Here is a 14,395-nt window from a genome sequence, read left to right as displayed (position 1 = left end):
AAAATAAAACCCATTGCTGTTAAGTCGATTCCAACTCATGGCAGTGACCCTATAAGGACATAGTAGATCTGCCCCATAGGGTTTCCCAGGCCATAAGTCTTTACAGGAGCGACTGCTACACCTTTCTTCTGCAGAGTGGCTGGTGGGTTCCAACTGCTGACCTTTTCGTTAGCAGCTGAGTACTTAACTACTGTTCCATCAGAACTTATATACAAGCACACAAAGTATATATATACATGTGTATGTGCTGGTTGGTCTAATTATCTACTAACCTACCTAGTACCTACTTACCTATCTTTGGAGCCAGTATAGTGTAACAGCCGAGAGCTTGCGCTCTAGAGTGAGACTGGGCACGAATCTTGCCTCTTTCTAGCTGTGACCTGCAGAAGTTTTCTTATCTATGCTTTGATATTCTCATCTATAAAATGGGGATACTGGTTGCTACTTCATGTAGTGGCATTGGTGTGATTAAATGAGATGATGGTATCTAAAGGACTTAGCACAGTGTCCAACACATAGTAAGTATCTAATAAATATTAGTATCATAAAACTTTGAATGAAAGAAACCCAAGGGAGAGCTTTGCAAGGGGCATGATCTAGTATAACCCCTCCTGGGCTCTTGCTCAACACATAACAAAGACAAGGAAAGTCAAGAATTGGCTTTATACCGTGTTCCGAGGCAAACTAAAATCTGGAATTTGCCATCCTTTCCAATACTCCTGGGTGCAGTATTGATAGCATGTACATAGTGGCAGAAGGTTTTGCAGGATGATTTCTGAATAAGGACATCATCTTCATTGTCTAGAATCTGGTCAGTGTTTTCAAAATAAGCAACGGCTCTCTCTGAGGAAGGAAGTCAGGATCATATCATAATGCACGTCAACGTTCATATATAGGAAGATTTATCATTTCGTTTACTCTGGAAATACTCATGATGCTTTGCATTATGGCCAGCTCTGAAGCCAAAGTATTACGTTTTCACTGGCTTTGGAATTAATTCCAGAGGTCCGCGTTTCATGGTGGAATAATATGCTCTCAGGAACTTATTTTCTAATCTAGACTGTATTCCAGATGGCTGGAAAGCTCTCTCTAAAATACCTTCACGAAAGGGAAACTGGCAAAAATAAAAATATATTCTTCTGTTAAAATGGAGCCCTCCAGCAGTAGTGAAGACATGGTAGCCACTGAGATGGTGACCCCTGCTCTAGTTATAGAATGACTGGCCAACACTTTGCAATAATATCCTTGCAATGGAACTAAATCAGTAAATCTGAGAAAGAAATAGTTACACATGTATCAGAAGCAGGGCCAATAAAATTCTAGGCTTAGAGAAGGAAAAAAAAAATCACCCCTGAAAGCCTGGCTCTGTCAACTGTCCTTTCTTTACGTAGAAATTCTGGGTTAGATTAAATCAACTCCTTGATCTCGGCCTTACTTATAAAGCAACTGATTAATCACTGCATTAATAAAACTGGGAATTCTAGAAGTGCTGTATACCAAAAGAAAGATTACAAAGCTTGGCAGACTATATAGCAGCACCGTCCAATAGAACTTTCTGCAATGATGGAAATGTTCTGTATCTGTGCTGTCCAATACAGTGACCACTAACTACATGTGGCTACTAAGCATTTGAAATGTAGCCAGTATATCTGAAGAAATGAATTTTAATTTAAATTAAAATAATGATTTGTGTCTAATGGCTACTATATTGGACAGCATAGGGCTAGAGTGATCTTTTTAAACAGAAGTTATATCAAGTCACTTCTCAGCTTAAAGCCTTCCAATGCCTTTTCTTTTCACTGAGAATGAAGGCCAAAGTTCTTCCAATGCTCCAGAAGACCCTACCCAGTAGAGTCCTGGTGCTAAACCTTCCATCCCTATCTCCTCCTTCATTCTTTCTCCCTCTTCTGCTCCAGTCACACTGGTCTCCAGGCACATTCCCATCTTGGGCCCTTGCACTTGGCCTGGAGTGCTCTTCTCCCAGATGTCAACCCTCATGACTCACTCTCTTACCTCCTTAAAGTCTGTGCTCAAATGTCATCTTCTCGACAAAGCCTATAACTATCTTATTTAAAAGTATACTACCCTCTAGATGTTCTTTCCCCAGTTCTTTCCAGTAGCCATGGAGTCAATCTCGACTCCTGGCAATCCCATGTGAGTCAGAGTAGAACTGTGGTCCACAGAGTTTTCAATGTCTGATTTTTCAGAAGGACATCTCCAGGCCTTTCTTCTGATGCACCTCTGGGTAGACTCAAACCTCTAATCTTTTGGTTAGCAGCTGAGCATATTAGTTGTTAGCACCACCCAGGGACTGCTACCATTTTCTTTTACCCCCCTCTATTTTTTTCCAGATCAATGATCAACTTCTAATATACCATATATATATTACATATTTGTTATGTTTTTGTGTATTGTTTGTTCCCCCTTCCACCTCCACCAGAGTGTAAGTTTGTCAACCACAGGGATTTTTGTCTGTTTTCTTTACTCATGTAAATCCCAAACATTCAGAATAGTGTTTGGAATATTGTGGACACTATAAAGTGTGAAGAAAACCAGTAATACTGTCTATTTGATAACCCATTGCTGTAGCGTCGATTCCAACTCATAGCAACCCTATAGGACAGGGTAGAACTGCCCCATAGAGTTTCCAAGGAGCGCCTGGCGGATCTGAACTGCCGACCTTTTGGTTAGCGGCCGTAGCACTTAACCACTACGCCACTAGGGTTTCCGTCTATTTGATAAAAAAAAAAAAAAATTAGACACTTATTATTAAACACACACTTCCTCATTCGCTCAAATTCCTGGGTCTTTGAGTTTTGTAAGAAATATTTCAGTGACCTTAAAATTACATCCATTTGCTTTATTTACCTATAAAGTCCCAGATGAAGACATTCTTGTGAAAGATGCGGGCGGACTTGAACCCATGGTGGAAAACTTGCTCAAGTGCTGCAACCAGGCCATTTTCTCCACATAGCAATACTGTAAGGCTTCCTCTCTGTGGAACATAACATACAGTGCTGAAGAATAATCTGCTGTGTCTGTCTATGAAAAACACTAGAGAAACAAGTGCTGACAGGAACTATATGGAGCGTACTTTCACAGCTATCAGAAAGCTTTCGTATTAAAGTACTCCTTATTGCCTTATGTATCACTTAGGTACAAAAGTGGCTTTAAAAGTCCCACTATAGTAAGTTTTATAGCCCATAATACCTCTTTTTCAGGTTTGTGAAAATGTTTCACAATATTGTTCACAGCTTCTCCAATTCCTTCTTGAATTTGTCCAGCATTGGGCTCTGTAAGATAATGAACAGTGGCTGAATTCTCATGTGAGAAAAACAAAGTACCTATAGTATACAACCTGTGTCCACTTATGTAGGAAACACTTCACCAGAGCAGACTCGTTTTGCCAGCAGCTCCATGAAACTTGCCTGTGGCCAGTTTGGTCTAGTGGAAGGCATCCTGGCACCATGGAGAAGAAGCTGAGACCCCTAGATTAAAATCCCAGTCTTACCACTTGCAATCTAAAATCTTGATCAAGTGTCTAACTCCCTCCAAGTTTGAGTTTCTTCAATAGTAAAATAGGGAAAAAACACACGCCACAAGGTTACTGGGAAAACTGAGTGAGATATTAGGTGTCAAATGCCCGGCATGGTGCTTGTCGTTGTTAGGTGCTGTCGAGTCGGTTCTGACTCATAGTGACCCTACGCACAATAGAACGAAACACTCCTCGGTCCTGGGCCATCCTCACAATTGATGTTATGCTTGACCTCACTGTTGCAACCACTGTGTCAATCCACCTTGTTGAGGGTCTTTCTCTTTCCCGCTGACCCTGTACTCTGCCAAGCATGATGTCCTTCTCCAGGGACCGATCCCTCCTGACAACATGTTCAAAGTATGTAAGACGCAGTCTTGCCATCCTTGCTTCTAAGGAGCAGTCTGGCTACACTTCTTACAAGACAGATTTGTTCGTTCCTCTGGCAGTCCATGGTATATTCAATATTCTTCGCCAACACCACAATTCAAAGGCGTCAACTCTTCTTCGGTCTTCCTTATTCATTGTCCAGCTTTCACATGCATATGATGTGATTGAAAACACCATGGCTTGGGTCAGGCGCACATTAGTCTTCAGGATGACATCTTTGCTCTTCAACACTTTGAAGAGCTCCTCTGCAGCAGATTCGCCCAATGCAATGCGTCTTTTGATTTCTTGACTGCTGCTTCCATGACTGTTGATTGTGGATCCAAGTAAATGAAATCCTCGACAACTTCAATCTTTTCTCCGTTTATCATGATGTTGCTCATTAGTCCAGTTGTGAGGATTTTTATTTTCTTTATGTTGAGGTGTAATCCGTACTGGAGGCTGTGGTCTTTGATCTTCATTAGTAAGTGCTTCAAGTCCTCTTCACTTTCAGCAAGTAAGGTTGTGTCATCTGCATAACCCAGGTTGTTAATGAGTCTTTCTCCAATCCTGATGCCCCCTTCTTCTTCATATAGTCCAGCTTCTCGTATTAGTTGTTCAGTATACAGATTAAATAGGTATGGCGAAAGAATACAACCCTGATGCACACCTTTCCTGATGTTAAACCAATCAGTGTCCCCTTGTTCTCTCTGAACAACTGCCTCTTGATCCATGTAAAGGTTCCTCATGAGCACAATTAAGTGTTCTGGAATTCCCTTTCTTTGCAGTGTTACCCATAGTTTAGTATGATCCACACAGTCGAATGCCTTTGCACAGTCAATAAAACACAGGTAAACATCCTTCTGGTATTCTCTGCTTTCAGCCAGGATCCATCTGACATCAGCAGTGATATTCCTGGTTCCACGTCCTCTTCTGAAACTGGCCTGAATTTCTGGCAGTTCCCTGTTGATACACTGCTACAGCCGTTTTTGAATGATCTTCAGCAAAATTTTGCTAGCGTGTGATATTAATGATATTGTTGTATAATTTCCACATTCGGTTGGATCACCTTTCTTGGGAATAGGCATAAATATGGCATGGTATTTGTCATAAAGTGCTTGCAAGTCCTCAGATGTGAGGAATGAGATGAGGAAGAGCCACAGCATCTCTTCTCAGACATTTCCTTTTCCTACGTATCTCCGAGCCCCGTAGTGGGCATACGCTAAAGCTTCTGAAGCTCTGAATGGCTAATCTGGAGTCTGTGCTTTCGCTTTTGTGTCTAAAGTAAAAGGGAAGATGTTGGGTATACTAGGAAACCACAGCCGAAAGCCCGGGCCCCGCCCCTTTCTTGCGGCCTAGGCACTGCTTCATCCTGGCAGCCAGCACTTGCCCATCACCTAGGCCCCTTTTCTGAGAGAGAATTTTGTGGGCTGCTTGAATGGTACCCAAACCACCTTGACCCTGAAGTCCCAAGGATGGTTTAAAAAAAAAAACAAACTTGGGTTTCATTCAGGTTCCGAAATAGATAAGACAAGAAAAAGTGTAAATTTTGGTATTTTCTTGTGGTGATTAAATATTAAATCTAATTCACAGACTATAAATGACAAAATACACATCCTAGTGTTTAAGAATCACTGATTAATACTGACGGAGAATTCTTTACATAAGCCAACTCTTTAGGTAAAAGTCAAGTGTTTTCTACATCAATGCATAAAAATTATTAAAATGGACCTCTTATGACTAAAACACTGATATTGAGACCTCTTCAGTTCCTAGTAGTTTATTTTACTTCTACCTTTCTCTGAATATTATTTTGTCTTTTAAACATCAAAATCTACTTTGAAAGCTTTTATTCATTCCAAAAGAACCCTGTACTAATCAGCAGAATTTTAAAACTGATTTAAAATTTTTAGTTTTCTAAACAAACATCACCTTGCACATACTGTGAACAAATACCAAGTTATCCATCTCTAAGTCTCAGCTTACTAAACATTTCCTGTTTCTTGAGTAAGGAAAGAAAATATGACCAAAAATGGGGGATAAGGCCTCTCAAAACAGTGATACTCTATGAAATTGGACTGATTCAGAAGTAATAACTTAGATGGACTGAGCTAAAATCTACCTCTTTTTTAAAATCAGCATAATTAATGTATGATTTATAGACAATAAAATTCACCAATTTTAAATGTGCAATTTGATGAGTCTGACAGATGTATAGTCATATAACCACCACAATTGTAATATGGAAAATTTCCATCACCCAGAAGTTCCCTCAAGTCCCTTTTTACTCAATCCCTCCCCCAGCTCCTAGCCCCTAGAAACCACTGATGACTTTGTATCACTGCTATTTTGCCTTTTCCAGAATTTCATATAAATCAAATAATATATAGTCTTTCGTGTTTGGTTTCTTTCACTTAGCATAATGCTTTTGAGATTCATCCATATTGTTGATGTATCAGTAGTTCATTCATTTTTTATACACTGCTGAATAGAATACTGTTGACTACCTATAGCGCCACCTGTTTATGCATTCAACAACTGATGGGTATTTGGACTGTTTCCATTTTTGGGTATAATGAATAAAGCTGCTATGAAGATCTGAGTTCAAGTCTGTATCGACATACATTTTCATTTATCTTGGGTAAATAAGAATGGGATTGCTGGGTCAACTGCATAGTGTGAGTCTATAAAAAAAATGCCAAATTGGTTTCAATTTTGCATTCCCACTAGCAGTGTATGAGCATATTCCATTGATCCGATCCCCACCCTCACTAATATTTAGTATTATCAGTCTTTTTTAATGTTTGCCATTCAGGTGGGTGTGTGGTATGAAGTTTACTTCTGAATGCAGAAAGGTATTATGAATTAGGGGCACAGCTTAAGATTGAAGGATTTTTTATACTATCGTCCTAATACTTAATATACCAGCATGTGCTAACAAATGAATAGAGACTAACAGTATTTAAGGAAACTGTCTTGTTAGTAAACTAAGGGCTTCTATTAGGTGCTTTTGTTATTCTACTCATGGTAATTGCCTATACTTGAAATAAAACCACTTTCTTGATAAACTTCTAAATTTTTTTTCGTTAATTATTATGGGTCTGTATCAGTTTCCTAGAATTGCTGAAACAAATTACCACAAACTAGGTTCTCTCACAGTTCTGGAGGCGAGATATCGGTATTCCTGGACCAAAATCAAGGTGTCAGCAGGGCTGCACTCCAACCAGAGGCTCTGGGGGATATCTGTGACTTGCCTCTTCTAGCTCTGGTGGTTGCTGACATTCCTTGGTTTGTGGTCACATCACCCCAATCCCTGTCTCCTTCTTCACATCACCTATTCCTCTGTTCGTGTGTCTAATCTCTCTGTCTCCCTCTTACAAGGATACATGTGATTGCATTTAGGGTCCACCTGGATAATCAAGGCTCATCTCCTCATCTCGAGATCCTTAATTAATCACATCTGCAAAGACCTTTTTTTCTAAATGAGGAAATATTTACAGGTTCCAGGGATTAGGACCTGATACCTTTGGGAACATTATTCAGCCTACTAAACATTAGCATAAATTACAGGTTTATTAAAAAGGCATGTGAACATGATATTCTATCTATAGAATTCAATACTTTACAATATTTTGTTTCTTTGCTCCTATAAGTTAAGCGGGGGGAGGCTGTGCTAGTTTCCTAGGACTGTTGTAATAAAATACCACAAAATTGGGTGGCTTATAAGAACAGAAATTTATTCTCTCCCAGTGCGGGGGCTAGTAGTCAAAATTCTGGGTATTTGCAAGATCATGTGCTCACCAAAGGCTCTAGCAAAAGATCCTTTCTTATCTTTCCAGGCTGTTTCTGGTAGCCCTAGGTCTTTCTTAGTGTTCTTTGGTTTGTGGACACATATTCACATGGCTGTCTTCTACCTGTGTCTGTCTGTGTTTTTTCTCTGATTTTATAAGCATACTACTCAGATGAGATTAGGTCCCACCCTATTCCATTATGACATGTTAACATAACTGATAACATTCTCAAATACCCAAGTAAGAGAATCCTTGGTGGTACAATGGTAAGTACTTGGCTGCTACCCAAAAGGCTGATGGTTCAAACCCACCCAGTAGCTCTGTGGAAGAAAGACCAGTTGATATGCTCCCTTAAAGATTAAAACCAAAAAAACTCACACCCGGAAGCAGAGCCAAGATGGCTGACTAGTCAGACACATTAAGCCATCCCGCTGCAACAAAGACCTGAAAAATCAGGTAAGGTAGATACAGATGTCAATCCTAAAACCCTGAACCTTAAATGAAGGGATAAAGTCAATATCAGACAACAACCTGAATCTAGGACACAGGTCAATACCAGCCAAATACCAACCTAGGTAATGAACTCTCAAGGGTAAAAGAAAACTAAAAGATTCAAAACAGGGAACTAGAGACATCAATCCATGAATGATGACAATGTCAGAATAATAAAAAGGAGAATACACAGTGTAGATATAGAACTTTCAAATGGAGAGGAAGTAAACACAATATCAAATAATAAAAGCCTGGTTCAAACGTAGGAAGATAGGGGTAAACTTCAAGGTAATCACAAAAAAAGTTAAAAACCTGCTCATCAAAATAAGAAAAACAAAGTCTCAGTGTACATGAAATCTACAATAATGAAAGACACAAAAAGACATTTCAAAACCAAAAGGAACTCAGCACAGGAGAGTAAGAGCAACAAAGAAAATGTTAGCACCACAAAAAAAAAAAAAAAAAACCTCTAACAGAACTGAAAAGAGAAACTGACAGTTCCACAGTAATAGGAGACTTCAATACACCATTCTCAGTAAAGGACAGATCATCTAGAAAGAAACTGAGCAAAGATAAAGAAGATGTTAAGGCCACAATCAACCAGCTTGACCTCGTAGACATATATGGAACACTCCACCTAACAGCAGCAAAACATACATTCTTTTCCAACTCACACGGAACATTCTCCAGAATAGACCACATCTTAGGCCACAAAGCAACCTTCAACAAAATTCAAAACACTGAGATAATACAAAGCATCTCCTCTGATCACAACATAACAGTAGAAATAAGTAACAAGGAAAAAAATCAAATATGTGGAAAGTGAATAACACCTTGCTTAAAAACCACTGAGTAATAAAAGAAATCAAAGATGGAATAAAAAAACTTCTAGAATCAAATGAGAAGGAAAACATATCATACAAAAACCTACTGGATGCAGCTAAGGCAGTGCTCAGAGGGTGATTTATAGTAATAGGCACACACACCAAAAAAGAAAGGACAAAATCAAAATGTGAGCCCTACAATACAAATAGAAAGAACTGCAAAAGAAGCCCACAGCCACCGAAGAAAGGAAATCATAAAGATCAGAGCAGAAATAAATGAAATAGAGCATAGAAAAACAACAGAAAGAATCAACAAAACCAAAAGTTAGTTCTTTGAAAGGACTGACAAAATCAACAGACCATTAACCAAACTGACAAAAGAAAAATAGAAGACACAAATAACCCAAATAAGAAATGAAACGGGGGACATTACAACAGAATCAACTGATATAAAAGGATCATAAGAGAGTACTATGAAAACCTGTACTCCAACAAATTTGAAAATCTAGAGGAAATGGACAAATTTTAGAAACACACTACTTAGGTAAACTAACACAAACTGAGGTCAAAATTTTGAACACACATAACAAGAGAAGAGACCGCAAAGGTAATAAAAAAAACTCCCACCAAAAAAAATCCCTGCCCCAGATGGCTTCACCAGAGAATTCTACCAAACATTCAGAGAAGAGCTTGCACCAGTACTAGTCAAACTATTTCAGAACATAGAAAAGGAAGGGATACTTCTGAATTCATTCTATGAAGTCAGCATAAGCCTGATACCAAAACCACAGCAAAGATACCATAAGAAAAAATTTATAAACCAGTATCTCTTACTAATATAGATGCAAAAATTCTCGCCAATAGAATTCAGCACCATATAAAAAAAATAATACAAGTGGGATGCATACCAGGTATGCAAAGATGGTTCAAAATCAGAAAATCAATCAACATACTCTATCACGTAAATAAAAGAATCACATGATCTTCTCAACTGAAGCAGAAAAGGCATTCGATAAAGTCCAACACCCATTCCTGATAAACACTCTCAATAAGATACAAATAGAAGGGTAATGGTTCAACATAATAAGGGGGATCAATACAAAACCAACAGCCAATATCTTTCTCAATGGAGAGATGTTGAAAACATTCCCCTCGAGAACAAGAAAAAGACAAAGATGCCCTTTATCACCACTCCTATTGAATGTTGTGCTGGAAGTCCTAGCTAGAGCAATAAGGCAAGAAAAAAAGCACATCCAAATGGTTAAGGAAGAAGTAAAACTATTCCTGTTAGTGGATGATATGATACCATATGTAGAGAACACAAAAGACTTCACAAGAAAACCACTGGAACTAAAAGAAAGGTTCGGCAGAGTAGCAGGAATACAACATAAACATACAAAAATCTGTTGGATTCCTCTTCATCAATAAAGAGAACTACAAAAAGGAAATCAGGAAAGCAATACCATTTATGACAGCCCCTAAAAAAATAAAATACTTAGGAATAAATCTAACCAGGGATGTAAAAAACCTATACAAAGAAAACCACAAAACATTGCTGCAACAAACCAAAAGAGACCTACAAAAATGGAAAAACACACCATGCTCATGGATTGGGAGACTTAACATTGTGAAAATGTCATTTCTACCCAAAGCAATATATGAATACAATCCAATCCCAATTCAAATACCAACAGCATTTCTTTAACAAGATGAAAAAACTAAATCATTAAGTTTACATGGAAAGGAAAGAGGTCCCAAATAAGAAAAGCATTATTGAAGAAACAGAACAAAGTAGGAGGCCTCACACTACCTGACCTCAGAACCTACTATACAGCTACAATAGTCAAAACAGTCTGTACTGGTACCGGTAGAAAGACAGACACATTGACCAATGAAACAGAATTGAGAACCTAGATGTAAATCCATCTACCTATGGCCACCTGATCTTTGACAAAGGTCCAAAGTCCATTAAATGGGGAAAAGACAGTCTTTTGAAAAAATGGTGCTGGCAAAACTGGATGCCCATCTTTAAAAAAATTAAACAGGACCCATCCTCACACCATACACAAAAACTAATTCAAAATGGATCAAAGACCTAAATAGAAAACCAAAAACTATAAAGATCATGGAAGAAAAAATAGGGTCAATTCCAAGGGCCCTAATACACGGCATAAACAGCATACAAACTATAATTAACAATATACAAACGCCAGAAGATAACCTAGATAACTGGGATCTCCTAAAACTAAACACTTATGCTCATCAAAAGACTTCATCAAAAGAGTAGGAAGAAAACCTATAGACTGGGAAAAATTTTTTGGATATGTCTTATCCAACAAAGGTCTAATCTCTAAAATCTATAGGAAAATCTAACACTTCTACAATAAAAACACAAATAATTCAGTTAAAAAATGTGCAAAGGATATGAATAGACACTTCACCAAAGAAGACACGGAGGTGGCTAACAAACACATGAGGAAATGCTCGCTATCACCAGCCACCCACATCGAGTTGATTCCCACTCATAGAGACCCTGTAAGACAGAGTAGAACTGCCCCATACAGTTTCCGAAGAGTGGCTGGTGGATTTAAACTGTTGACTTTGTGGATAGTAGCTGAGCTCTTCACCACTGCGCCACAAGGCTCCCATTGGCCACTGTTGTTGTTAGGTGCCACTGAGTCAGTTCTGACTCATAGTGACCCTATGTACAACAGAATGAAACGCTGCCCGTCCTGTGCCATCCTTACAATCGTTATGCTTGAGCTCATTGTTGCAGCCACTGTGTCAATCCACCTCCTTGAGGGTCTTCCTCTTTTCCGCTGACCCCGTACTCTGCCAAGCATGATGTCCTTCTCCAGGGACTGATCCCTCCTGACAACATGTTCAAAGTGTGTAAGACGCAGTCTTGCCATCCTTGCTTCTAAGGAGCAGTCTGGCTACACTTCTTACAAGACAGATTTGTTTGTTCCTTTGGCAGTCCATGGTATATTCAATATTCTTCGCCAACACCACAATTCAAAGGCGTCAACTCTTCTTCGGTCTTCCTTATTCACTGTCCAGCTTTCACATGCATATGATGTGATTGAAAACACCACGGCTTGGGTCAGGCGCACCTTAGTCTTCAGGGTGACATCTTTGCTCTTCAACACTTTGAAGAGGTCCTTTGCAGCAGATTCACCCAATGCGATGCGTCTTTTGATTTCTTGACTGCTGCTTCCATGACTGTCGATCGTGGATCCAAATAAAATGAAATCCTTGACAACTTCAATCTTTTCTCCATTTATCACGATGTTGCTCATTGGTCCACTTGTAAGGATTTTTGTTTTCTTTATGTTGAGGTGTAATCCAAACTGAAGGCTGTGGTCTTTGATCTTCATTAGTAAGTGCTTCAAGTCCTCTTCACTTTCAGCAAGTAAGGTTGTGCCACCTGCATAACCCAGGTTGTTAATGAGTCTTCCGCCAATCCTGATGCCTCGTTCTTCTTCATATAGTCCAGCTTCTCGTATTAGTTGTTCAGCGTACAGATTAAATAGGTATGGTGAAAGAATTACAACCCTGATGCACACCTTTCCTGACTTTAAACCAATCAGTATCCCCTTGTTCTGTCTGAACAACTGCCTCTTGATCCATGTAAAGGTTCCTCATGAGCACAATTAAGTGTTCTAGAATTCCCTTTCTTTGCAGTGTTATCCATAGTTTGTTATGATCCACACAGTCGAACGCCTTTGCATAGTCAATAAAACACAGGTAAACATCCTTCTGGTATTCTCTGCTTTCAGCCAGGATCCATCTGCCATCAGCAATGATATTCCTGGTTCCACGTCCTCTTCTGAAACTGGCCTGAATTTCTGGCAGTTCCCTGTTGATATACTGCTGCAGCCGTTTTTGAATGATCTTCAGCAAAATTTTGCTTGCATGTGATATTAATGATATTGTTCTATAATTTCCACATTCAGTTGGATCACTTTTCTTGGGAATAGGCATAAATATGGATCTCTTCCAGTCAGTTGGCCAGGAAGCTGTCTTCCATATTTCTTGGCATAGATGAGTGAGCACCTCCAGCGCTGCATCTGTTTGCTGAAACATCTCAACTGATATTCCATCAATTCCTGGAGCCTTGTTTTTCGCCAATCCCTTCAGAGCAGCTTGGAATTCTTCCTTTGGTACCATCGGTTCCTGATCATATGCCACCTCTTGAAATGGCTGAATATTGACTAATTCTTTTTGGTATAATGACTCTGTGTATTCCTTCCAACTTCTTTTGATGCTTCCTGCATCGTTTAATATTTTCCCCGTGGAATCCTTCACTATTGCAACTCGAGGCTTGAATTGTTTCTTCAGTTCTTTCAGCTTGAGAAACGCTGAGCGTGTTCTTCCCGTTTGGTTTTCCATCTCCAGCTCTTTGCACATGTCATTATAATACTTTACTTCATCTTCTTGAGAGGCCCTTTGAAATCTTCTGTTCAGTTCTTTTTTTTTTTAAATAATTTTTATTGAGCTTTAAGTGAACGTTTAACAAATCAAGTCAGTCTGTCACGTATAAGCTTATATACACCTTACTCCATACTCCCACTTACTCTCCCCCTAATGAGTCAGCCCTTCCGGTCTCTCCTTTCATAACAATTTTGCCAGTTTCTAACCCTCTCTACCCTCCACTCTCCCCTCCAGACAGGAGATGCCAACACAGTCTCAAGTGTCCACCTGATACGAGTAGCTCACTCTTCATCAACATCTCTCTCCAACCCATTGTCCAGTCCGTTCCATGTCTGATGAGTTGTCTTCAGGAATGGTTCCTGTCCTGGGCCAACAAAAGGTGTGGGGACCATGACCACCAGGATTCCTCTAGTCTCAGTCAGACCATTAAGTCTGGTCTTTTTATGAGAATTTGGGGTCTACATCCCACTGATCTCCTGCTCCCTGAGGGGTTCTCTGTTGTGCTCCCTGTCAGGGCAGTCATCAGTTGTGGCCGGACACCATCTAGTTCTTCTGGTCTCAGGATGATGTAAGTCTCTGGTTCATGTGGCCCTTTCTGTCTCTTGGGCTCATAGTTGTCGTGTGACCTTGGTGTTCTTCATTCTCCTTTGATCCAGGTGGGTTGAGACCAACTGATGCACTTAGATGGCCGTTTGTTAGCATTTAAGACCCCAGACACCACATTTCAAAGTAGGATGCAGAATGTTTTCATAATAGTATTATTTTGCCAATTGACTTAGAAGTCCCCTTAAGCCATAGTCCCCAAACCCCCGCCCTTGCTTCACTGACCTTTGAAGCATTCAGTTTATCCCGGAAACTTCTTTGCTTTTGGTCCAGTCCATTTGAGCTGACCTTCTGTGTGTTGAGTATTGTCCTTCCCTTCACCTAAAGTAGTTCTTATCTACTAACTAATCAGT

At 39.5% G+C, this 14,395-nt stretch overlaps 1 protein-coding gene across 3 annotated transcripts in view; it reads right to left on the bottom strand.

Annotated features, from left to right (window-relative positions):
• The window catches only part of DENND5B (DENN domain containing 5B), a 210,928-nt gene that overhangs the window by 6,595 nt on the left and 189,938 nt on the right, over positions 1-14,395 (bottom strand). For all 3 annotated transcript variants that reach the window (XM_064284429.1, XM_064284427.1, XM_064284428.1), the window contains 3 exons: positions 3,211-3,293; positions 2,869-2,995; positions 669-843 (listed from right to left, as the gene is read on the bottom strand). In XM_064284429.1, the coding sequence (XP_064140499.1) occupies positions 669-843; positions 2,869-2,995; positions 3,211-3,293 (385 nt within the window). The remainder of the gene's footprint in view (positions 1-668; positions 844-2,868; positions 2,996-3,210; positions 3,294-14,395) is intronic.

The sequence above is a fragment of the Loxodonta africana genome, chromosome 4, assembly GCF_030014295.1.
Source record: "Loxodonta africana isolate mLoxAfr1 chromosome 4, mLoxAfr1.hap2, whole genome shotgun sequence".
In the NCBI taxonomy this organism is placed as follows: Eukaryota; Metazoa; Chordata; class Mammalia; order Proboscidea; family Elephantidae; genus Loxodonta; species Loxodonta africana.
The sequence above is the reverse complement of the archived record's forward strand: the minus strand, read 5'-3'. Positions and strand labels throughout refer to the sequence as shown.